The sequence below is a fragment of the Zea mays genome, chromosome 2 (genome assembly GCF_902167145.1).
Source record: "Zea mays cultivar B73 chromosome 2, Zm-B73-REFERENCE-NAM-5.0, whole genome shotgun sequence".
Classification (NCBI taxonomy): domain Eukaryota; kingdom Viridiplantae; phylum Streptophyta; class Magnoliopsida; order Poales; family Poaceae; genus Zea; species Zea mays.
This window is the reverse complement of record NC_050097.1, coordinates 126,226,272-126,252,289: the sequence shown is the minus strand read 5'-3', so window position 1 is coordinate 126,252,289 and position 26,018 is coordinate 126,226,272. Positions and strand designations below refer to the sequence as shown.

Sequence of the window (26,018 nt, the reverse complement as noted above, 5' to 3'; positions counted from 1 at the left end):
GGGGACGCCTGGTTCCTCTCATTCCCCTTCCACCTCTCTCTTTCTTTCCACTACTCGCCCTCTCTCTCTTGCGCGCGCGTGACAACATCCCTCCACGGGCGCGCGGCGCGGGAGCACCCACCGACTTATCGCCGGTGGGGCGGGGCGGGGGCGATCTGATGCCGGCGCGGCGGTGATGGCAGCGCCGTCCGGCGGTGGGGGCGGCGGTGCGGGGGAGGGCTCCTCCTCGGCCGCCGCAGCTATGACGATCGGGGCCCACGGGGTGGACCAAGGTTAGCAACCCCTGCTCCTCCTCCTCCTCATCGGGCTTTCGTGTTTAGTCTCGGTGAAGCGTTTGTGCTGGAGCGCAGCTAACCACGGTCGGATTGGGCATGCCTCGTGGTGGCCTTAACTGTTTGGGCGGGTCCGCGGAGAAGCCGTGTTTCACAGCGAGTAGTGCTAGGAAGTCTTGGATCGCTTGCGCGCGCGTGGGCGTGCAGAACCGGGCAATGCTGAGGCACCTGGGTGTCGGCGGCGCGTCGGTGGTGTTATAAACCTCCGCGTCGGTGCGTGTTTGAGTAGGCGACTCACTAAACACAACACGTACTTGTTTTGGCTTTTAGCCGATTCAAGAAATTGCTTATGTGTGTGGAGGATTGGTTTGATTGACGTGCTTTAGCAACCCTGGCATGTTTGCTGTAGGTGTGGAGTGCTGCCTATTTTACTCTTTTGAACTTTCTAATCTTTGCTGAGCTTATCATGTGTTGTAACTAGCGCATACTGATTAGAGGTGTTTTTTTAGTGAAGAAGGAGCATCCTCAATTGGGAAAGTTCACACTTATCATGTAGGATAGAGAATGTCTCTTACTGAATAGGAAACTTCACACTTCGGATCAGGTGTTTTTGGGTTGAGACTTGAGAGAATGGATGAGACAATGCTGCTGGGCATGAGTTGTGAAATGAGGTGCTATTGGGCTAGCATGCATATCAGCAAGATGTATCGGGCTGTATCGAGCGACATATTGTGAGCTAAATATCTTTTTTTTTGTTTCATTTTCTCGATATGTGCATTGGGCCATATCCCGCTGTATCGGATACTGTTATGGTGCCCTTACTAGCATATGGGTGATGCGTAGGTGCAGCGTATTGGTGAGAGAATTTTTGAACCGATTGAGATTAAGGGTCTACTTGGTTCAACTGTAGACTTCTGAAAATATGATTCCAGCTGTGAGCTGTGAGAAAGCTATTGTAAGCTGACAATTGTGAAAAAACTGAAATTTGTTTGGTTGAAACAACTATCAATATAGATTCTATAAGATCATGACATCTTGCATCATGGATGACAGGAATCTGGAAAATCTGGGTTAGGAGGTGATTCTGAATTGAATTAGAAGAATCTATTGATTTTCAGGAATCTATTATGTTGTTGTAGCCGTTTGGTTGAGATTCCAGATTTTTGACAGTGAATCTGGTTCAGGAAGCTGAACCAAACACACCCTAAGTTCGTAAATTTTCTGGGCATGGTTGTAGTGGCTCCATTTCAAGTGAATAGATTTAAAGCTCAGATTTAGTAGGATCATGGTTAGGATTGAAGATTGAACTTCAACTGTACTTTGGTACTTTATTTGTGGAGATTAAGGCTTGCACTTTATATTTCTGGCGCAACATCGAGTGTGGCAACATTTAGACCTATGGTCACTTAAAATTATTTCTGTTCAGTTTTCGTTCCTTCATTCTCTATATATGTTTGTCTGTAGAAATATTGTCCAATACCTTTAGTGGATTCAATTAATTATGTGTTGTTCGCTGCTGCTAACAACAAGTTCAGAAGCCCGTTTTACTCTTGTCTTGAACTCTTGAAGCGACATAGCTTTAGTTTGGCTTTAAATAGCTGGCACGTCGAATGATAACTCAAAAGTTCTATATGAATAATTCGATAAAAGGGGTTTTCCATATAATTATGGGAAAGCTCCCTGAGGACTGCAATTTTTCATCCAATTATACTGACTTGACTCTTTTCTTGAAAGGTGGTTGATTCTTGATGGTTCAGTCAGTTTTTGATCATTTAAAACTCTGTAAAGCAAACAAATAGCACCTCTGTGATTATTTCATGAATTAAGTTTAGTTTTGACCCTTTTCTTTTGTTTTGGTGGAAATAAACCAAACAAATATCACTTCTGTCTGTTTCCCTTGCTCTCTTATTTTATGGTACTAGTTGCTGTGCATGGTCCATTTTACATAGTTAAATTTAGAATTAGTGAGAAATCAAATATTCACAAGGGAGCACAAACTGGATTCTGCATTTTTGCTTTGTCTCATCATCTCAGGATCATATAACACTTTTCTGGTTTGCTGCATTTTGAAATGAGTAATTACTAATATTTTTATGTTTCAGTCACAGAAGCGATGTGGCAGATGAATTTAGGAGATGCCATGGAACTGGGGCCATACCCAGAGCGTGTTGGTGATCCAGACTGTAGCTATTACATGAGGACTGGCATGTGCAGGTTTGGGATGACCTGTAAATTTAATCACCCAGCAGACAGAAAGCTGGTAAAATCCATTCTTCTACCCTTCTTTTAGGCATTGGAGTATATAATCTTGTTGTGCTTACAAAGCATATGAGTTCTCAATTCCAATCGTGCATGTGCATATGGGTGTACTCATGGATTGGCTACCTGGAAGTTGCTTTATTTCCCAACTTATCCGGAAAAGAAAGAAAATGTTAGTACTTGGGTAGTTTGAAGTGTTTTGGCACTGAGGATCTATAGATACTGTATTTGGAAATCTAACTAAGTCGATAGTGAGGAAGCTACTTGGCTGCTGATTTTAGATTCTCCAGTTATAGATTTGAGCCGAAACATAGCTTGGCAAGCTTATTTTCATTTGTATTAATAATTCTAGAATCTCCAATAATAAATTTCAGCTGAAACTTAGCTTAGCGAGCTAATGTCATATGGGTTAGTAGTTCTCCTATTGAAAAGTTGCACCATTGCCATTTTCAAGCTATGTGAATTTATAAATGGAGCCTGCTGGACTGGCTTATCCATTAGAATTCTCATAACATCACATGATCGAGTTATCTTATTGAATAATGCCTGAAAAACTGTTTAGGCAATATGGGTCTATTTTGATGGTTTGTGCACATAATTTTCCAACCAAGATACCCGAAATTGGCATTGAACAAGAATGTTTGGAGCTGAAAAGTGATTGATTTATTCTAGAGACGAACTTGGATGCAAATAGTAAGACTGAACTCACATCTTCAGTTTGCCCTGTTAGTTACTGTAGTTGAAATGTGAAAAAATCTAGAGCTTATAAAGTTTGGAATATTTTATGAAAATTTGGTACTTGGAGAGTATTTGATGACGCTTTATAACTCGGAGTGTAGACAATAGCTTGGCTGTCAGAAAGTGAACTGTGGAGATTATTTGGTGATGCCTTATAACTCGAGTATAGACATTAGCTTGGCTGTCAAAAAGTGAACTGTGAATAAAACACTGTCTAGATATTGAAATTTTGCTTCCTGTGGTTGTACCAAGTTGCTTTGCTAGCATTTAGGAGAACCACTATTCAAGCGACAATGAGACAAGTTGGGGACTTGAGAGCCATCTGCCTCATGTTAGAGGCCCTATTATAAACATCACTTTCCATTTTATTTTGGGCTTCTCGTCGCGAGGTTAAAGTGCACACTGCACAAAGTTACTTGCTGCAACGTTTATTTTCATGACCATTCAAATATATAGTTTGGTCAAATGAAATTGTATGGGTGGCTCAGCATGAAAACATATTCAATCCTGTATTTGTTTCCACCTATATGTTTTCACAATTGCCTAAATAATTTTGCAGCGTTAAGTCTAGTAAAAGACTGGAAATGTTGCAGTAACCACATGTTGCAGCATTGAGGGATACTAGTTTTTCGTATTGTAGTGATTCCTTTACCAAGACTATTAATTGATTTGGTGTATTCTCTTGGGTTCATCTGTGAGAGCTACTTGTTGACTAAAATCATGATTAACTTGTAGGCTGTTAATTTATTGTTCTATCTTTTGTTGGAACATGCTTGTGGTTCCTTTACCAAGACTATTAGTCGCTTTGGTGTATTCTCTTGGGTTCATCTGTGAGAGCTACTTGTTGACTAAAATATCATGATTAACTTGTAGGCTGTTAATTTATCACTCTCTTTTGTTGGAACATGCTTATTTGTCCTGCTGCTCATAAATTCTACCCAAACATGTGAATAATGATTTTAGTGGTCTGACTATTAGGCTGTTGCTGCTGCAAGAATGAAGGGAGAATATCCTCAAAGAATTGGACAGCCTGAATGTCAAGTGAGATTCCTTGCTTCAAGTCCCCCCCCCTACTTTTTTACACACTGCAAAATATGATTGTTTATTTATATCCACCTGTGCCCCAATGATCAGGAGGTCTTGCTATGAATTTTTATTGAGATTTCTAATTTAGGGACTGATGAAATAAGTCTTGAGCATCCGTGGTGGACAGCGTGCTGCAGGACTTAAGGGACAACATCCCTTTAGCATTTAGAGGACAGCAGGAGCTTTTTGACTGTCCTCTTTTAGCATCTTAGCATCTAGAGGACAACATGAGCTTTTTGACTGTCCTCTTTTAGCATCTTAGCATCTAGAGGACATCAGGAGTTTTTTTACTGTCCTAACTTTTTGACTATCCTCTTTTAGTCTCTTTTAGCATCTATAGGACAACACCTGTTGTGTAGTGTGTTGTGTAGTATGGTAGTGCAACCTCTAGGGCTATAAATATGTGTCCCCAACCCTTAGATGGGCATGACATTTGAGTAGTGTGTGAGAAATAAACGAAATTGCCCCAACTCGTAGTGTCATCCTCTCGATGAGAGTTAGAGTCCCATTGCTTACAATTAGTATCAGAGCCAAACTATCCTGCAGCCTAAACATCTCTTGCTCATCTCCTTCCCGCGCCTCTCCCCACGCTCAGTCGGCAGCAAGAGCTCCAACTGTTCCGTCCTCTCCTGCTCAGACGATCAGCCTTTTGTCTGAGACAGCCTCTTCCACACGCAGCGACCCCTCACTAGCCCACCATGTCCCTACGCTCGGTTACTTCGAGTGCGCGGCGCCAGTAGGAGGACGAGGTCGCCGCGACATAAGAACGCGAGCGAGCAGCAGCAGCGGCTGCAGCGACAGTGGCGAGGGCAGCACGGCTGGCGGCGACGGAACTGGCGGAAGCGAGAGCGGAAGTAGAAGCAGCGGAGGCGGCAGATGCTGCACGTGCGGCGGCAGCAGAGCTCGAGGCTCTGCGCCGCAGTAGAGCCGGCAGCTCTGCTTTTGTCGACGACAACACCGACGAAGAGCTCAGGCTGGTGAGGGAAGCAGCGTGAGAGCAGGTGACACAGTGGGCAGCCACGCATCCCCATGGGGGCGCGCGTGGCGGCAGCCCAGATAGGCGCCGACGCGCCGACGACGCTCCTGGCGAGGGCGCACGTGGTGGCAGCCCAGACGGGCGTAGACACGCCGGCGGTGCTCCCGGCGGCGGCGACCGAGTCGACGGAGATCGTGGCCTCTACAGGCGGCGCGACTCTCCCTCCCCGGATCGGTACCATGGTCGCCGCGGGGCCCAGGCCATTGTCAGGGACATCGGTCCCGGCGGTGGGTGGCCTACCCTCACCAAGACCAACTACGTCGAGTGGGTCGCGGTGATGAGGGTACGACTCTAGGTTCGCCACATGTGGGAAGCAATTCGGTACGGCGACGTCGACTACCACGAGGATCGACGGGCGCTGGATGCCGTCATTGCTGCAGTCCCGCCCGAGATGCAGTTTTCGCTTTCCTAGAAGCGGACTGCCAATGAGGCCTGGGACGCCATCGCTGCGACCTGCATCGGCAGCGACCGTGCTCGCAAGACCACACTGCAGACACTTCGCAAGGAGTGGGAGAACCTGGCCTTCAAGCCAGGTGAGGATGTTGATGACTTTGCTCTCCGCCTCAACACTCTGTTGCAGAAGATGGTGCAGTTCGGCGACGACACCTACGATGAGGAGAGAGCTGTTGAGAAGCTCTTTCGTTGCATCCCTGAGAAGTACAAGCAGATTGCTCGCTCGATCGAGTCTCTGCTACTCCACGATGACGATCGAAGAGGCGATAGGTCGTCTCAAGGTGGTCGACGGCGACGAACCACTGGCTCCCTCTGGGCCTATCACTATCGGCGGGAAGCTACATCTCACTCGGGAGAAGTGGGAGGCCTGCCAGGGTGACAAGAAGAAGGGGGAGTCCTCGACACGAGGCCGCAAACGTGGCAAGCCGCGCAAGGCACGTGGAGGCGCCCAGGCCAGGGCGCGAGGACATACTGAGGGTGGTGCCCGTGGAGGTGCCCAAGGCGGCGCCGTCGGCAACAAGAAGCCGACACAAGACGATGGCTGTCACAACTGTGGCAAGCTTGGCCACTGGGCCAGGGACTGTCGACAGCCACGACGTGGCCAGGCCAACGTCGTACAAGCGGGAGGCGGAGGAGGCTCTGCTCCTAGCACATGCAAGCATCGAGCTTTCTCTAGCGGCATCGGCTGCAGCGGCACTCCTCCACCTTGATGAGTCGAGAGCACGCGCTTTCCTCGGTGATGGCTCCAACAAAGACATGATCGAAGGATGGTGCCTCGACACCGGCGCCACGCATCACATGACCGGCCGACGGGAGTATTTCACCGAGCTTAACTCTAGCGTCTGAGGCTCCGTCAAGTTTGGGGACGCCTCCGGCGTAGAAATCAAGGGCGCCGGCTCAGTCGTTTTCACCACCGCGTCTGGTGAGCACAGGCTGCTCACCGGAGTCAACTACATCCCCGTGTTGAGGAACTCTATCATCAGCTTGGAACAGCTGGATGAGAACGGTTCGTGCGTGGAGGTCGAGCATGGAGTCATGAGGATCTGGGACCCCTTTCGCCGCCTTCTTGCCAAGGTACGCAGGAGTCCAAATCGGCTTTACATCCTCAATGTGAAGGTGGCACAACCTTGCTGCCTTGCTGCTCGTCGGGACAACGGGGCATGGCAGTGGAACGAGCGCTTCGGGCACCTTAACTTCGACGCCCTGAAGCGGCTCAGTGCCAAGGAGATGGTACGAGGCCTGCCGTGCCTTGACCATGTGGAGCAGTTATGCGACGTCTGCGTGTTAACAAAGCAGAGACGACTTCCCTTTCCCCAGCAGTCGAGCTTTTGAGCCAAGGAGAGGCTCGAGCCCGTGCATGGGGACTTGTGTGGCCCGGTGACACCAGCCACACTAGGAGGACGACGCTACTTCTTGTTGCTCGTCGACGATCTCTCCCGCTACATGTGGGTGATGATCCTTGGTAGCAAGGGAGAGGCTGCGAACGCCATCAGGCATGTGCAGGTCGCTGCAGAGACGGAGTGCGGCCGCAAGCTGCGCGTGCTGCGCACCGACAACGACGACGAATTCACGGTGGCTGAGTTTGCGTCGTATTGCGCGGATGAGGGCGTTCAGCGCCACTACTCCGCACCGTACAACCCGCAACAGAATGACGTCGTCGAGCGGCGCAACCAGACGGTTGTGGGGATGGCTCGGGCTCTCCTCAAATAGAGGGGAATGCCGGCTGTCTTCTGGGGAGAGGCGGTGGTGACAGCGGTCTACATCCTCAACCGCTCACCCACCAAGGCACTCAACGGGATGACACCGTACGAGGCTTGGCATGGACGCAAGCCGGCGGTTTCTCACCTACGGGCCTTCGGCTGCCTCGTGTTCACCAAGGAGCTTGGCCACATCGGCAAGCTTGACGACAGGAGCACCCCGGGGGTGTTCATTGGCTACGCGGAGGGCTCGAAGGCCTACCGCATCCTTGACCCGGAAACACAGCGTGTGCGCACGGCGCGCGATGTAGTGTTGGACGAAGGGCGAGGATGGGCATGGGACAAGGCGGTGGACGACGACACGACTCTGACGTACGACGACTTCAACATCGAGTACGTCCACTTTGAGGGAGCTGGGGGAGTAGGCAACTCTTCTCCGAGCAAGTCTACCTCAGCCCCCAAGTCTCCAATGACTCCAGCGCCACGCTCTCCTGTTCCGGCTACAACGAGCTCTTCGCCACCACGCAATCCAGCCACGATTCCGGCTCCAGCGAGCTCTCCGTCACCACGTACTCCAGCACTGACGGTACCCTCCTCGGGAACATCCTCTCCGACGCCAGCTCGTGTCGAGCATGACCTAGTGAAGCTTGTGACCCCGCTCTCCCACGACGAGGAGCGCGTCGACGCGTGCTACGACGGCGAGCCGTTGCGGTATCGAAAGGTGGAGGGCCTTCTTATTGACCCGTCGGTGCCGGGCCTGGCGTCTCGCATTCTGGCAGGAGAGTTGCATCTTGCATGCGACGATGGCGAGCCTCGGTCTTTCGTGGAGGCCGAGAAACACACGGCTTGGTGTGCCGCGATGCAGTCGGAGATGGACACGGTTGAGACGAACCACACTTGGGAGCTCGCTGATCTCCCTCATGGTCATCGCGCGATCACCCTTAAATGGGTGTTCAAACTGAAGAGGGATGAAGTCGGTGCCATCGTTAAGCACAAGGCTCGCTTGGTGGCACGCGGTTTCTTACAGCAGGAGGGGATCGACTTGGATGATGCTTTCGCCCCCGTTGCACGGATGGAATCTGTGCGACTCCTCCTTGCGCTGTCAGCTCAGGAGGGCTGGCACGTTCATCACATGGACGTCAATTCGGCGTTTCTTAACGGCGACTTAAAGGAGGAGGTCTACGTATACCAGCCGCCAGGTTTTGCGATCCCTGGCAAGGAGGGCAAGGTGTTGCGCCTGCGCAAGGCTCTCTATGGCCTGCGACAGGCACCGAGGGCGTGGAATGCCAAGCTGGATTCCACGGTCAGAGGAATGGGCTTCACGCCAAGCCCGCACGAGGCGGCCATCTATCGACGGGGCAATGGAGGAAGTGCCCTGCTGGTGGTTGTCTACGTCGATGACTTGGTGATCACCGGCGCCAAGGATGCAGAGGTGGCAGCGTTCAAGGAAGAGATGAAGGCCACCTTTCAAATGAGTGACCTGGGGCATCTCTCCTTCTACCTGGGGATTGAGGTGCACCAGGGAGACTCTGGGATCACACTTCGCCAGACCGTCTATGCCAAGCGCATTGTTGAGCTGGCTGGGCTCACCGACTGCAACCCAGCTCTCACTTCGATGGAGGAGAGGCTGAAGCTGAGTCGCGACAGCACAACGGAGGAGGTGGACGCTACACAGTACCAGCGTCTTGTGGGGAGCCTTCGCTACCTCGTCCACACACGGCCTGACTTGGCATACTCCGTCGGCTACGTTAGTCGGTTTCTGCAGCGACCGTAGACGGAGCATGAGCAGGCTGTGAAGAGGATCATTCGCTATGTTGCGGGGACTCTCGACCACTGTCTCTACTACCCGAGGTGCCCTGGGGAGGCACACCTTGTCGGGTACAGCGACAGCGACCACGCCGGTGACATCGACACTAGCAAGAGCACAAGCGGGATCCTCTTCTTCCTCGACAAGTGCCTCATTAGCTGGCAGTCGGTCAAGCAGCAGGTGGTGGCCATGTCCAGCTGCGAGGTCGAGTACTTAGCGGCCTCCACTGCTTCGACTCAGGCGCTCTGGCTGGCTCGACTGCTCGGTGATCTTCTCGGGAGAGACACTGGAGCGGTAGAACTCAGGGTGGACAGCCAGTCCGCTCTAGCATTGGCCAAGAACCCCATGTTCCATGAACGGAGCAAGCACATCCGGGTGAGATATCACTTCATCCGAGACTGCTTGGAAGAAGGGAGCATCAAGGCGCGCTACATCTACACCAAGGATCAGCTTGCAGACCTGCTCACCAAGCCCCTTGGGAGGAACAAGTTTCTTGAGTTTTTCTCCAGGTCTGGGATGGCCCAACTTTCCCATAAGACGACGCCCAAGACTTACGGGGAGAATGATGGAATAAGTCTTGAGCATATGTGGAGGACAGCGTGCTGTAGGACTGAAGGGACAACATCCCCTTTAGCATCTCGAGGACAACAGGAGCTTTTTGACTGTCCTCTTTTAGTATCTTAGCATCTAGAGGACAACAGAAGCTTTTTGACTGTCCTCTTTTAGCATCTTAGCATCTAGAGGACAACAGGAGCTTTTTGACTGTCCTAGCTTTTTGACTGTTCTCTTTTAGTCTCTTTTAGCATCTAGAGGACAACAATTGTTGTGTAGTGTGCTGTGTAGTGTGGTAGTGCAGCCTCTAGGGCTATAAATATGTGTCCCTAACCCTTAGATGGGCATGTCATTTGAGTAGTGTGTGAGAAATAAACGAAAATTGCCCTAACTCGTAGTGTCATCCTCTCGATGAGAGTTAGAGTCCCACTGCTTACAGGGACTTTAAATCACTATTTTTATTTTAAAGACGTTTCACACTCATTGTCTTCTTGTGCTTCAAGCATCGTACAACTGCATATTGATAGGTCTTCGCTGAAGTCTTTTTCTCTCGAAAGCACAGGAGAGCGCATCATTCCATTAAGAAGAAGAAAAGAGTTCAGGTCCTAGAGGACCTAGAGGAGCAGTACAATAAAAACCTCCCCATGGAGGCCACAAACAGGCATACATAAACTCATCCATGGAAAGAACACACACGACTACCAACACTAGTGCAAGGCTAACAAACTCGGGATGGGACTGGTTAGCAGGGATAGCTTCCTTGCTCCAGCAAACTCCCACTTTTCTCTCTCTTGATCAGCCATCCTAATAGCAAGATCAACATTGGGTCTGTTTCTCTCGAAGGCACCACTTGACCACTATTCCGATGCCTCCAAGTGTCCAAGCTCCTAAAATTACCAAGGAGTTTAAACCTTCATTTGCTACTCCTTGAACCTGGTTGCCAATCCATCTCCACCAATCCATAAAAGATGCATCATCTAGCTGTGAGGCCATGCTTTGGAGATTAACGTGTGATAGGAGCTTGAACCAGAATTCCTGGACGAACACACAACCAATCAGCAAATGGTCAAGTGTTTCCTGCTCCTGGTCACATAAATGACATTTTTCAGGGTGATCCATGCCCCTCTTATGCAACCTATCAGCTGTCCAAAGCCTTCGTTAAGCCACTAGCCACATGAAAAACTTGGTCTTGGGAGGAGCCCAAGTTCTCCATATTCTATGGTAAGGTTCAAATATCGTTGACCCAAGAAAAAAGCCCTCATAGGCTGCCTTTGCTGAATATTTCCCATTAGCAGCGAGACGAAAGAAGTGAGTGTCCTCCGCCTCAGGTCTAAGCTGGACCGAGGTAATAATATCCCAAACAGCGAGTTACTCTGAGATAACTCCAACAGTAAGATCCCCTTGGATGTCCGAAATCCAGGTCTCATTAGAGAGAGCGTCTAAGACTGCCCTCTTATTAACTCGCCTTTTAGGGATAATCTGAAATAAGCGTGGCGCATGGTCTGCGATCCTGTGACCCATCAACCAACGGTCAAACCAAAAAAGAGTAGTGGCCTCATTACCAATTTTGGTTTGCATGGCCACTGAAAAGAACTCTTTAGCCTTGCTGGGAATGTGTATATCCAGAGAGGCCCATGGACGATCTGGATCAGTTTTTGCTAACCGTAGCCAGCGCATTCCGAGCGCCCAAGCCAGATCTTTGAGGCTAGAAACACCCAGCTCACCAACTTGGAGGTGGCGCAGATCTGGCCGGATGTGCACGGATCTGGGTGGGCAGCCTGGACGGGCACCTGGCCGGTGACGTGGAGGGCATTGGATGGGCACAGTACCAGGACGGGCGCAAATCTGGGCAGCGCCTGGTGTTGAGGTGAACAGGCCTCGGTGGGCGGCGGGGATCAGGCCGGCGGTGAGCGGATGGGCGAGGATCGGGTGTCGACGGACGAAGCCGAGGTCGCGATGCCTTGCGGACGCGACGACGATAAATACGGCAAGGATGGGCCGCAACGGACGAAACCAAGGTCGTGACGCAACGACAAATGAGGTGGGGCATGGTCGCGACGGCGGAAGGGGTGGCTGGGAAGGTCAAAACGGTGGTCGGAGGGGAAAGGGAAGGTCGCGAAGGAGGCTAGAGGGGGTTGGCCATGATGGCGGTTGAGAAAAAAAGAGATTAGGCCCTAACCCTAACCTGCTTTGGTACCATGTCCCATGTTTTCAAGTCGATAAGTCGAGTCGAGTCGACAAGGTACCGACTTGGTGACTAGTCGATAAGTCAGTCGACTAGTCGTCGACTTGCCAATATAGTGTCTGTTTTGCCTATATAATGGCTTCATATAGGCAATATAGCATGGTTATTAAAACGGTAAAACGTTATGAACCAACTTTTCAAAGTTTAAACGTTTAAACGAACGTTGAAACGTCTTTTCAGACTTGACATAGAATTTCAAATATAGAATAAGTTCATACATAAGTTGAGTTCACTGCCACACTTTAGCCTGCAACACACAGTAGAATGGTGCTGATTATTCAGTTATCACACTGGTTATACTAAGCTAAGCAGTTTATGAACATCAGCAGCCAAGGGATTAGGACTTAGGAGTGGTGGTGATTATTCAATATGAGCCAAGGGATTATGAACATCAACAGCAAGGGATTAGGAGTGGATCATAGGAGCCAAGGGATTATGAACATCAGCAGCAAGGGATTAGGAGTGGTCAGTGGGATTATTCAATATGAGTGGGATTATGAACATCAGCAGCCAAGGGATCATAGGAGCTGCTCCATATACCAAGCAGTTTATCACACATTCACTGGATCTAGAGGGTGGGCTGGCGGCCGACGGGCGACGACATACCTGGGTCCTGGAGGCGGAGGGAGGACTGAGGAGGGAGGAGGGGGCTCGGCGGGCGGCGGCATACCTGGAGCCTGGAGGGCAGCCGACGACGTCTGGCGCGATGGCGGCTCCTGGCCTGGAGCACGCGATGGCGGCTGTCTGGGCGCGATAGCTGGAGCGCGCGATGGCTGGCGCCTGGCGGCTGGGTAAAGGCCCACTAGTGGATATGCGCGCAGAACGTCCAAATAACAGCGAAAACGTCCAGAACGGACGTTCCGACGTGTAAACGGCGTTTAAACGTCTAGGATGGACGTTCTACGCGTTTTTTGTAAAACGTGCGGACGTTTTAGCCGCTAATCACGTTTTAGCGTTTAAACGACGCTTAATCGTCGTTTAAACGACGTTTTAATAACCATGCAATATAGCATTTATATATGAAGAAAGGGTATGTTTTACCTCATTTGAAGCCTGAAATTGAACGAAACTGAAATAAACAGCAAGTCTTACCTCTTTTGAAGCCTCAAACTGAACCAAATCAGCCACATAAGTGATAAGTCATAACAGCCATATATAGACCTATAGTTTAAATTGGAAATCAAATAGCAAGAAAATATAGTTCAAACTTGAAAGGAAATAAGCTCCATTAGATAGCTAAGCTGCTGCTGCAGCTAGATAGATACTAGATACCCTAAATATCTTCCAAATCAAGATCATCCATTGCATTTTCTTCACCACCAGCACCAGCTTGAGTTGGACTGCTATGTGGGGATTCACCAAAGTCATCCACTTATTCGTCATCATTAGGCATGTACTCTTCATCATCTTGTTCATTGCCTTGCCCTTCCTCTTCTATAACTCTCTGCTCCTGTGTAGCAGCAGCTTGCCAACGCCTTGAATAAACAGACTCATATCGGGCTCTTTTTGGGAAGTTGCGACCTTGAAGTGAACTAGAAGCACCGATTGCATCATCCACATGAGCCCATGCAAGATCATCCCCTTCTCTAAGTATTTCTTTTTGATTGTCCACCCACTCATTGTCCCATTGGAAATCCTCTAAAATTAAAGGGTTACCAATATTTCTCTCACGCAATCTTTGGAACCTAGCTGTCATCTTTTATTGTATTGGATCTAAACCAAATTGTTTAACCTTTGGTGTTCCAATCCGTTCTTTTTTTGGTATGAATCTATGTGTTAAATAATGAATCAGTGGTGCTGTCCTAGAATCAATTAAAACAAGATAGAAACTGATTGGAGGTAGGGTTTATGTTGTATAATGGGCCTTTGGGCTGCTTGGGCCGAGCTGGGACACAAGTCGGCCGACTTGCCAGACCAAGTCGACGACTAGTCGACTGAGAATTTCCAGTCGTTGCCAAGTCGCCCGACTTGCCAGAAAAGTCGAGTCGACCACACTAGTCGAGATCCCAGGGCCGACTCGACGACTAGTCGCCGACTAGTCACGACTTGAAAACAAGGACCATGTCACTAACCTTGGATTAGAGAGAGTACAATTAGTCCTTAGAACTTGGTAGAATATATAGGCAAGTAATAATTGCCACATGGGCCTTAACACCCTAAAATTTTGTAATCAAGTCTTTTCTCTCGAAAACGTTGGAGAGCTGCGTTTCAATATATTAAGAAAAGATAGGAACAGAGACATACATACAACCACCTTACGGTGGACAACACCGCACATACACGAACTTATCCATCTAAACAAAATCTAAACACCAAAAAAACAAGACTAAGGCCAGATGCCGGCCAAATCAGTCGCATCAGTTAAACACCAATTTTTAGCATCATCCTTGATGTTTTGAGGACCTCCACCAAGCTGAGAACAGAACCATCAAGTTGCTTGCACATTTTCTGCTTTTCTTTTCTGTGTTATTATATCGTTTTTTGGAAAGTGTATGGTCACATTATTTATTGTTTTCACATCCCTCCTTTTTAGTACTATCTGAAGACTGGCACATGCAAGTTTGGAGCAACTTGCAAGTTTCATCATCCCCGAGAAAAGGCTGCAATGGCAACTCGAGTTCAGCTGAATGAACTGGGCTACCCACTCCGCCTGGTTTGTTCTGAATTTCTATTACAATTCATAATGTTTCACGATATGAATGCATAGCATGGTGCCACATTTTTGTGCAACTTTTTTGCAAGATTTGCGCCGTTTACTTGAATTTTATTACTGCAGAATGAAAAGGAATGTGCTTATTATTTAAGAACAGGGCAGTGCAAGTTTGGAAGCACATGTAAGTTTCACCATCCACAACCATCCACTATGATGGTTGCCGTACGTGGCTCTGTTTATTCACCTGGACAGTCTGCAACTTCTCCTGGCCATCATGCTTACCAGGGGGCTGTAACAAGCTGGCCCTTGTCGAGATCTGCTTCTTTCATTGCAAGTCCAAGGTGGCCAGGTCATTCAAGTTATGCACAAGTTATTGTTCCTCCTGGGCTTGTTCAGGTCCCAGGGTGGAGTCCTTATGCTGTACGTTCCCTTACCTCTGTTTTACTTTTTACATAGGGTAACAGGTTCATATTTAATCACCTTACTACATGGCACTTACCCATTTGTTTATTGAGAATATTGGGAGAGATTGGAACCTTGTTTGTAATTAAAAAGATCTTCGATTACAACCTAAACTGAGCCGATTTTAACAAGGCATAAGTCTGACTGGTGTGGTGTGAGTCCCTCAATCACTCAATTGACCCAAGACCTTTGGCGGGTCAATGGCCAGTAAGGATCTGCTAAATTCTTGGATACAGTTTTCTTTGTTTTTGTTGGTTTCTTTTATTGTCCTTTGTTTAGCTATGGAAATAAGGGGAATTTCGTCCATCCATTAGCTATGAAAATTCTTGTATTCCCATTAAGATGATCTAAAGTTTTTTTTTGAGACCAACCTGATTTGGCATGGAGTCACCGAGTCGGCATAAATTTGACTACTCTTTCTTACGCATCTACACATAAAAAGCATAACTTCCTTTCCATTCTCCTTAATTCATGAACTTGAAGCATGTCCAGCTGGTCAACCGTCAACATTATCTAATGGGCTTAGTAATATCATGTCCTTTCTCCTTTCAACGGACAACATTAATTTGGTTCTTGTGCACTGTTGATCATAATTTCTGATGTAACATTACCCTGACTGTTACCTAATATTTTTGTCATGCTATGTGTATACTTATATTATTCATTTCATTTGACTTTGAGCACTTGTGGTGATTATGGTGGGCTGCTTTTATCGTAACCATAATTGAAAAAACCTAACTACATTCTTATATTGATCCACACATATGAGTGATAAAAGTTTGCCCATGTGGACACTATAACAAGGCATAAAATGTTGCCATGATGTGCAGAGTCAAATTTAACCATGATTTTAAAACTGTAAATAATTAGTCATGTACTTATGTTATTCTCTTCCTTTGATGATATTGAGGGTAGGTATCCAGGTCTGACTAGTTGAGAGAGCACCCATATTAGGTGTCATTACTGTGATGTTTCATTTTTAGAACACAAAACACAGGGATTTCTACTTCACGGTAGATATCTAAATTCTGTAATGCCTTTTCATGGCCATTTTATTATAAAACTTGGCATCTTGATAAGGATCATTTTGTCTTTTTGTGTGAAATTTTAGTTTACTTTCTTCCTCATGCTCATGCTAGTCTGCCAGCTTAGTGTTATAAGCTCAGAGCTTGTACCTGAAGTATGAATTATCTATAAGTCTTCTTGAAAGTTACTGGTTGCTCTTGAATTATTTTTATAGTTTCCATGTAATTTAGGAAGCATTAGTTTTTTTTTTCAAATTTGTAGGCGCAGATTGGTTCTTCATCCTCGGATGACCAACAACGGACACCTGGAGCTGCCCAATACTATACTGGCTCACGCCAGAGTGGAACACCTGGCATAGGCGATCGAGGAATGTTTTCATCCTACCAAGCAGGTTCTGTTCCCGTTGGACTTTATGCAGTACAGACGGAGAATGTATTTCCAGAGAGACCTGACCAACCTGAATGTCAGTTCTATATGAAGACCGGAGACTGTAAGTTTGGTTCTGTATGCAAGTTCCATCATCCCAGGGAGCGAATAATTCCTACTCCCAATTGTGCACTAAGTCCATTAGGCCTACCTTTGCGCCCGGTAAGAGTTAGTATACATGTCTTTAAGTATTTTCTCTAAGATATGTATTGCAATTTTTTGGATAGATTTGTGTGGCTATCTTGGTTTCATGTTTTTTATTTTTTATTTTTCGAAAACGCAGGAGAGCTACGTATCATTATATTAAGAAGAAAAGGTGAGGTAAAAAGGAAAAACCTCTTACAATGCCACACGAACCCACACACACTAAAGGATAGCTAGAAATACAACGATAGTATGAACAGCTATACTCATGTCCATGGAACCCAAAACAGAAGGCTTTTTTAATCTTACTAAACCATATTGCTACTGGGGTTAACGAAAGCTTGACAGAGTATTGGTATTGACATGGCATTGGCTATCCAAAACATCTATAAGGTATTCTTGTTACTAACCTTAGGAAGAATGAAAGATTGGCACTAGCTATATATAGAGAGAGCCTCATGGGTCATATGGGCCTTTAGTAGATGTGCACTTAACAACCCCCTTCAAACTCAAGGTGGAATTGGAAGATTTGAAGTATTGAGTTTGATAAAGTGAAACCGCCGCCACTCTCTAGTCTATGCTTTAGTGAGAAGGCTGGCCAACTACAACTCTAAGGGCACATACTGAAGAGCAATGGTTTTTTTGTTGATAATGAGATGGAGTAAAGAAGGCATCGACACCAATATGTTTTTTTGTTCACACTTCACAGAGAGAGCAACATTAAAAAAAATATCAAAACCAGCCAACAACCATTGAGCCATATAATCTTTGCAGTAATAGTAGCAGCAAGTGCTCAAAGTTCTACCTCTATACTACAATGAGGTATCCTGTGATGGAACGACAATCTTTTGGGTCACTTGCCCAAGTGAAGTCAGAGTATCAGAGTAGAGTCTAAGTAAGCATGAAGCCGAAGCGGACTATCACGAACGTAGAGTAAAATTTGAGATGATGTCCCCCCATAAGTACTGCAGCACACGAGGTGAATTTATAAAATGAATGGAAGTTGGGGCACTCAAACTGACAGGACTGCGTGAGCAATATAAGTAGGGGTGGTAATGGATCGCGATTCAAATGTTTCTTCACATTTGTTAGGCACTAAAATAATTTTAGTTCAAAAATGAATAGAAATAGAGCTCGATCCTAATGCGATTCGATCCTTACATTTTATAGTGAAATTTAGAGCCCATTGTCACCACTAAATATAAGTCTGGATAACAGTGAGATAAACACCCACAATATGCCAATATCGAGGGGATCCTCAAGAGGTGTCTCATGAGTGAGACGAAGCTGCAAGCGAAGATCCATAGGTGTGGCGACTAATACTTGAAACAAGAGATAAGATCATGTATGTATTTGGACCGAGAGTAAAATACCCCTTCGCAGAATGCAAAACTTCAATCCATAAGAACTCAGAGGACCCAAATCAGACATTTTTGCTCACTAAGTTGCTTCTTGATTTGAGAAATGTGCTCTGTATCATCGCTCGTAATCAACATACCATCGATGTATAGAAAAGAAGCAACACACATCCACAACGAGATATGAATAATAAAGCAGGATCATGAGCATTAGGTGAAAAACTAGCCATCTTTATCAGAGACAAAATGCTGAAACTAGGTATTATTGGGCTGTGGAGCCTTTTTAAAACCACATAAAGCACGACGAAGACGATAGACATATCCTGACATCCATGAGAGATAGTCCATGAGAAAGAAGCAGCTATTGCAATCAAAATACAAATAGGAAGGGCAAATGTCTCATCATAATCATGTCCAGGAGTCTTGTGAAAACCTCATGCTAGAGCAGACCAAGTAGAAACCGAGCACCACTTTTAGGGGCGTGTGCTAAGGAGTAGCATGGGATGTACCTAGGGTTAGTTAGGCTGCATGCATGATTATCCTCTATATTATATTACTTAGAGGGTAAGATAGATTGGTTTGTTAGAGTTGTGGCTTGCCTATTAAAGAGGCAGCCCGCACTTCATTTGGTATCAACCGGGAAGTAGAAGGAAAAGTCTTCCCTTTTGCTTGATGGTGGGTATAGGCCTCCAGCCAGCCCCTTCTCTCCTTCTCAACCCTACCTGCCACCAAAACATCTGATATTAGAGATGCCAAGTTCCACTGCAGAGCCTATATTTAGGGGTGGTAATGCATCGCGATCCAAATGTTTCTTCACAATAAGTTAGGGCCCTTAATAATTTTTAGTTCAAAAATGAAAATTAATAGAGTCCGATCCTAATCCGATTCGATCCTTAAATCTTATAGTATAAAATTTAGAGCCCATTACCACCCCTACCTACATCCCATCGCTTGCTTCATGTCCATGAATTGCAATTCTTGCTGCTGATTCAATGCAGCACGGGCAGAACATGGTTTTCATGTGGCAGCGACATGGGTCCATGGCATCCCTACATATCAGCCATCTGCAGCAGCCCAGCTGCAGGAAGCCAGGGCCCATTGGTTTAGGATCTGTGCTACAGACAGTTGTGCCAAGGTCCAAGCCGCGATCGAGAAGATGAAGGAAAAAAGATGCATGCCCGCAAGGTATCGGTGCTGCAGTCTGCGGGAGATGTGCCAGAGGGCACATGGATGGAGGCGTATGTGCCCCCCTCCATATGGCCAGCCTTCTCCACAGCAAAGTGACCCTAACAGCGCTTGTTCTTGGTGCAGAACATGGTGGCCTCACTCTCAGTGGCCATGGCAATGGCTTCTTAGTGGCGACGACCTCCTCGTAGGTCTAGGCCTTAACGACCTCGAGGTGGTAGGACTCGAAGGACACTGTTAGATGACTGTATCTGTTTCTAATGTAATGGGCATTGGCCCAACCCAAGTATTCTCTCTATAAATATAGTATGCCAACCCTAATCAGGGTTAGGGTTTTCAATCCAACATGGTATCAAGCCACCTTCCTCCTCCCTAGCCTGTCACCGGCTCTCCCCTAGCTTGCCGTCAGTCTGAGCTCTTCCCCTCCAGCCATGGAGGACGCCGATTGCTCCTACCTCCCTTCCATTCCCTACCCTCTCCTCACGCTCATGGGCGTCCATCGTCGCGCTAGGCATTGTGCCACCGGCCTCCTTCCTGGTTGCGGTCCCTAGGTGCACCGCCCCTAAGCCCGGCTTCATCTGCGCCGGGACGCGTGCGACTGACCAAGAGCCCACGTCCGCCTCTCTCCCGGTCGCGGTCTCACACGCCAGCCCTCTCTTTGTCTGTGGCCCCAAGCGCCCACACCCTCCCTTTGCCTACGCCCCCGAGCGTCATGCCTGGTGCCAGCGTTGCCGCCCCCTTCCCCGGTGCCGATGCGCACCTTGTCGCCCTCTGTTCCTACGCCAACGGCGGCCAGCACCTTCAGCATGGTGCGTGGCCTAGTTTCCCCTCCCATGTGACCGTAGTGAGGATGCCCTCCCCTGCAGCTGCAGCCATGTTCCTCCCCGCATTCGATGGCATTGCTCTTCCCCACTCCGACGGTAGACTGCTCCTCCATGGTCTCCGCTCGCGTGGGCCCACGCGGCCGTGTCTGGCCTTGACGCTCTCATGCCATCTTCAACCGCCGCTAGCACCCTCGCCCTTGCCTCGTCTGCTGACGAGCGTGCCCTTCTGCTGTTCGTGTTGGCTTCGCCAGCTCCACCGGTCACGGCTGATACACCGCTCATGTCTTACATTGTGACCCCATCAACTCTTGGCGCCTCCATCGACGTCACCGCCACCCACTCCACCATGATCATGGCCCTCGCCACCAGCAAGGCCGTTGTGGTCGCTACTCGGGATCGCGAACGCGCCACGACCTTCGCTTGGGAGCATGATTGTACCGCGGCGGATGCCCTCCTCCCACCTCGTTGAGGATGAGCGCCACCTCCTCAGCTCCTCGGTCATCGAGCCTTCTCAGGCGGCCCCAGTGCCACCACCTCCCTCAGAGTTCGAGGCCGCAGTCATCGCCAACTTCCACGCTTAGGCAGATGGTGTCCAGTCAATCTAGTCGCTCGTCTCCGTCGTCCTCAACCCCGCATCCACTCACTACGCTCGCTGGCGTGACCAGGAGCTCCTCACCCTTCGGCACTATGCCCTCGATGACCACGTCCTCTTCAACGTCGTTACCTCCCTGCTATTGTTCTAGCATCAGATGGACAATATGGTGCTCTCGTGGATCTTCGGCGCCATCACCGTCGAACTTTAGGACATCATCCTCGAGCAGGGGCACCACTCACCAGACTTGGGTTGCTCTTGAGGCCTAGTTCCTTGGCAACCAGGAAGCCTGCCCTCTCCACCTCGATGCCTCTTTTCGACTCTTCTCCAGAAGGACCTCTGTGATCAAGTATTGTCGTCGGATGAAGGACATGGCAGACTCCCTGTGGGATCTCGATGAGCCCATCTCCGACCGCCCGCTCATCCTCAACCTTTTACATGGTCTCAGTTGACGCTACAACCACCCGAAGGCCTTCATCAAGCGCTCTGTAGCCATCCCCTCCTTCCGTGATGTCCGCAACGAGCTACTTCTCGAGGAGCTCACCTTGGACACTAAGTCCATCATGTCCGCCACGGCTGTCTACTACGCATCCTCCGTCGGCTAGCCCCCTCTTCTTCTAGAGCTCTTCGTCCGGCTCCTAGCTCTGGAGGCGGTCGTCGATCTCGCAAGGGAGGCCGTGGGGGCGGTGGCCCTCGTGGTGGCCCTATAGGGTGCGGCGGACCCATGTAGCCATCCTTCTACAACCCCTAGGTTGGGACCATCTCCATGCAGTCGGGCCCACCCTAATCAGGGTTAGGGTTTTTGATCCAATAGACAATAGCTGATTCCTCAAGCCTCATGACACCGTGTTTCCCTACAAGCTATGCCTCGATGCACGGAGGCCCTTGATCTCATTCGTCACAATGTGGAGTTTGGCCATGTTGTCCCTGTTGTTGGTTGTAGACTCAGAATTTGCTGCGACAACAACGGCGGTTGAGGTGGTGATCATCTCCTAGCATTCTTCGTCAGGTGCCCTCTCTTCTCGGGCGCGACGCAGACCGGTGACCACTTCGCTGCCTGCTTCCTGAGTTCGAATCCTAGTGGGACCGAATTTTAGGCTGAGGTTAAAAAAAGGTCGCTCGTTGGTTCTCCTGGTTGTGTGCACACGAGATGGGCTGACCGATAGTGGTGGATCCTCGTGTAGGGGCTGGAAGGGCTCAAAGCATGAGTAAAGATCTAGCCTATAGGGGGCGGACCCTCATGCTGCACGGGGGCCCCAACTTTTGTGACTTTTCTCGGTTGGGGCTCCGATTGAGCTTCTTCTTAATATAATACCGTGGGGGCGGTCTTTCCTCAACCGGCCGAGTTTTTTGGTGCTGCTACTTGGGCAGACAGGTCCACCTCTATTTCTCGGATCGATGAGTGCTGACTATTGTAGTAACTAGCTCACCCAATCGGATGGGGTTGGGTGTGAGCTTTTGGTTGGACGGGTTGGATGTGGAGAACAAGTGTTGTCAGCTACTGAGGTGTTGTCTCTTCATGACGTCAACCCGTTTTCAGCATGTGAGACAGGTAGCGGTAGACCACACTAAAAATCAGAAATTGGATCATGGGTCTAACCCTATCCCTAATCCTTGGCTGCGATACCATGGTACTTGTTAGAGTGGATGCACTAACCAGTTCTACGCAAAAGCTTAAGCTTTTGGAAGAAGGTAGGCAATCCACAGTTCATTTCTACACTTCAACACCCCCATTCACGTGCAACCAAAGAGAACAACGCAAACGTGGAAATAAATGGGTGGAGGCACAAATTAAGCCTGTGCTAGGATTCGAACTTGCGACCTCTTCATCTTAAGAGTGGATGCACTAAGCAGCTCATGATTGTTGGGACGAAGGCCGAACCAGACCTCAATCACCCCAAGTACATGTACACTTGTCAACTCTTTGGTGTTAAATTCAATTTATTAAAAGGTATTTACAGAAATTGTAATCCAGGGGTGTCATTTTCCGGTAGTTATATCTCCTGGTTCTCTTCTGGATCTTAATTTTTAGAGGAACTAGTGACTGCTAAATAGAATTCTTGCTTGGGGCTATGCTGCTATTTCAAGAGCCAATCCTGAAGGACATGTTGTTTTGTGATGTGTACTCTTAACACAATGCTGCCAATCGAGTTGGCCTTAAATTTTGGGATCGGTATGGTATTAATTTCATACAGCAGTTGCTATTTTTTGATGATTCATGGTCAATTCATTGCATGATACCTGTCACTTGATCTGGTTGCGGTTTGCTTGCTATTATTTTGTTTATTTTCTGTTAGTTCTGTTTCACCCATGACATGCAAATCTACAATCACACAGTTAAGCTGAACATGATCCACTTTTGTCCACTCATTATTTTACTCTCTGGTAACTACATGCTCGAGGGGCAGTATATTGGGTTATGCACTGGATACCTTGCCATGGGTTGCAATATATACTGTCACTTATCTGTTGATATTGTACTTATTACCTATGGTTACCCACAGACTGCGAACCTGCCGAGGTTGATATCATGCAATACTTAAACAACTGTTTTTTCTGCTTACAGGGAGAACCAATATGCAGTTTCTATAATCGCTATGGCATGTGCAAGTTTGGTCCAAATTGCAAATTTCATCATCCGATGGGAAACCCTATGTATGGCCATGCTTCATCACCGACAAGTGAGGCCCAAACATCTCGGCGTATGCTGGCACATGTACCATCGCATCCAGAAGTATCACCTGACAGTGGCTCGGGAAGGTCTAGGAGGATTGTTCATTCAGATTCCCAGCAAATACCCTCTGTTGAAAGGATCACCGAGAGAGAGGCGTCCTAAGCCATCCTCGGTGTCTTCGTTCATGCTGCCTCCCCTCCCCTCCCCTCCCATTCTTGACGAGTAATTAAATGCAACAACATCTGAGAATCCGAAGCTGTACAGGTCTTTTGCCTCATCTTTGAGCTTTACATACCGGAGCTTGCTTCAACATGTATTGCATCCAGGCATGAAAAAGTTCTTGCCGGTTCGGGATGCTCATTTGCCCCCATAAAAACGGGAACAAACCTACCTTATTTAAACATATGTATGAAACTCACTCACCTCTGGACATTCAAACCCATTCGAGTAATGGTCCCGGTGTTGTAGTTTATAGAGCTGTGTTTCAGTGGACAAACCTTTGCGAAACTGACTGGGGATGCGCAAGCATAGCCTCCTTTATTAATTATTATCTCGTTTTTTTCCTAGCATCTCTCTTTTCATAAGGGCAACCCAAAGTGTTGGAATAATAGATTGCCACCATAATGCTCTGTATTACCCACCATATTTAAACCTGGTTACTTGTGAGTAATTTTCTCTTTGTAGTTCTGACTTACTCGATCAATCTGCCAGGAGATTTTGATTATTATCTGTCGGATATCGTAATTAGAGGTACCTGGATTGTGTCCCTAAAAACATGCTTAACCCCAAGACTATCGTCAGACACATTCCTCAAGGTCAAGAGAGCATAAACCGCGCTTTGCCCGAGGCCTTTCTTGATGGTCAACCATAACTCCGCTTTGCCTGAGCCTGCCTTCGGACAAGGTACGTATTCGGGAGAATCCTCATCTCGGCCGAGGTTCCCTCTCTCTGGAACTATTGTCTCCGCCTCGCCCGAGCCCATCTCGGTCAAAGAAGACAACCCTGAGGCAAGTCTCAGCCGAAGGCTGCGAGGGACATGAGCATTCAATGCGCATACATACCCCACGCAGCGTTGCAGGTGAACAGGAACGACAAGATCGCCGTCCCATCGGACTTCACCAACAGCAACATCTCACTCGATCGTCCAACCTGGTAGCAAGGTGGCTGGCCAAGTTATTCCATCAACCATTTCTTGCAAGGGACCTGTAAAATTATGCCACAAGCAAGGCTGAGTATACTAATACTCAGCTAGACTTACCTAATATGAGGAGTCTACTCCTCTACCTCTAGACCATAAATTTGTTTGCCTGAGGGGTTTGGTTTGCCAAAAGCACTACATGAGTCTAAGTCAAATTTTAGATCTTTTAAGTTCTATGATTATTGGAGGGCCTTACTCTTCCGAAGGTCCTCAAAAACATGACTAACCATTTATTTCTAGCATAATGTCGAGTATTATAGGAGCTTTGTCACAAACAAAGGTTCATGATGGGAGTCTTCTCCGCCGAAGGTCTTTAAGACGAAGATATAGCCCGAAAATGACAACGGTGAACGCCGAACTTATAGCCGAAGAGCAACAGCTTCGACTTAAAGTGGTGTCGAAGATCAAGCATAATGCTGAGCCGAAGAGGAAAATACTAGCTAATCCCTAATGATTTATGTTACAATTATAAACACATGTTAAGGTCATAAATGTATTTTTACCAGGGCTACGTCCCGTGCCTATAAATAGTTGAAGAGTACCCTTGTACTGTTCACGCTGGATTGTAATTGCTCTTGCATCAACACCTTCGAACAAGCCGAAGGTATCAATGCAATACAAATTCTGCTAATATTCATACGTTTATCATGAGATTAACAGATGTGATTTATACATTATCCCTATGAACTTTCACTCTAAACTTTTATTCACAACATTTGAGAACATATGATCAACATTGGCACTCACCTCCGGTGAACTCAAACGACCACTTTCAACATCAGCTCAAGCACTCACCTTTGTCATGCCGCTAAAGAAGGCAATAGCGTTAGGGGCTGCCCTTACACCACTAGACATCAACCAAGAAGGGCTCCCTCTAAGAGAAGCCTGAAACTAGAAAAGGAAGGCCATCAACCCAACATCGCAAGAGGAGGAGCTAGACCAAGAGATCAAAGACCTAGAGGCCATCCACCAATAAGTGGAGAGAAAGAGAGAAAATTCTTCAGCTAGCTGAACTTCAGAAGAAGATTGATGAAGCTACCGAAGAAATGCGTCATATCACGCAAGACGAGCAAGGACGAAGGCCACAACAGAGAGAGCTTCGTCAAGAAAGCCCAAGCTATGATGATGTATGGCATGATGATTTCCATCATGGTAACTTTGCTTTTGATGATGCTTCTCCTTTAACAATAGAGTTGCAGGCTACCCCATGGACACCATCATACAAAGCACCACAACTTCCCATGTATGATGGGCATTTCGATCCGAAGCAGTTCCTTATGAGCTACGAGGCGACCATATCATTGTATGGTGGCAACACTGCCATTATGGCG

General features: G+C 47.8%; 1 protein-coding gene across 1 annotated transcript; it reads left to right on the top strand.

Annotated features, from left to right (window-relative positions):
• LOC100191923 (uncharacterized) lies at positions 1-24,176 on the top strand. The gene is made up of 7 exons (NM_001137347.2): positions 1-272; positions 2,375-2,532; positions 4,248-4,310; positions 14,679-14,798; positions 14,922-15,218; positions 16,548-16,874; positions 23,382-24,176. The coding sequence occupies exons 1-7, from the start codon at positions 176-178 to the stop codon at positions 23,649-23,651; spliced, it is 1,332 nt and encodes a 443-aa protein (NP_001130819.1). The 5' UTR covers positions 1-175; the 3' UTR covers positions 23,652-24,176.
• Positions 24,177-26,018: the final 1,842 nt, after the last annotated feature.

Coding starts and splice junctions, on each gene's coding strand:
- LOC100191923 (NM_001137347.2), top strand. CDS start 176: ATGGCAGCGCCGTCCGGCGGTGGGGGCGGCGGTGCGGGGGAGGGCTCC. Junction 273..2,374: donor GGCCCACGGGGTGGACCAAG/GTTAGCAACCCC, acceptor TTTATGTTTCAG/TCACAGAAGCGATGTGGCAG. Junction 4,311..14,678: donor TTGGACAGCCTGAATGTCAA/GTGAGATTCCTT, acceptor CCTCCTTTTTAG/TACTATCTGAAGACTGGCAC.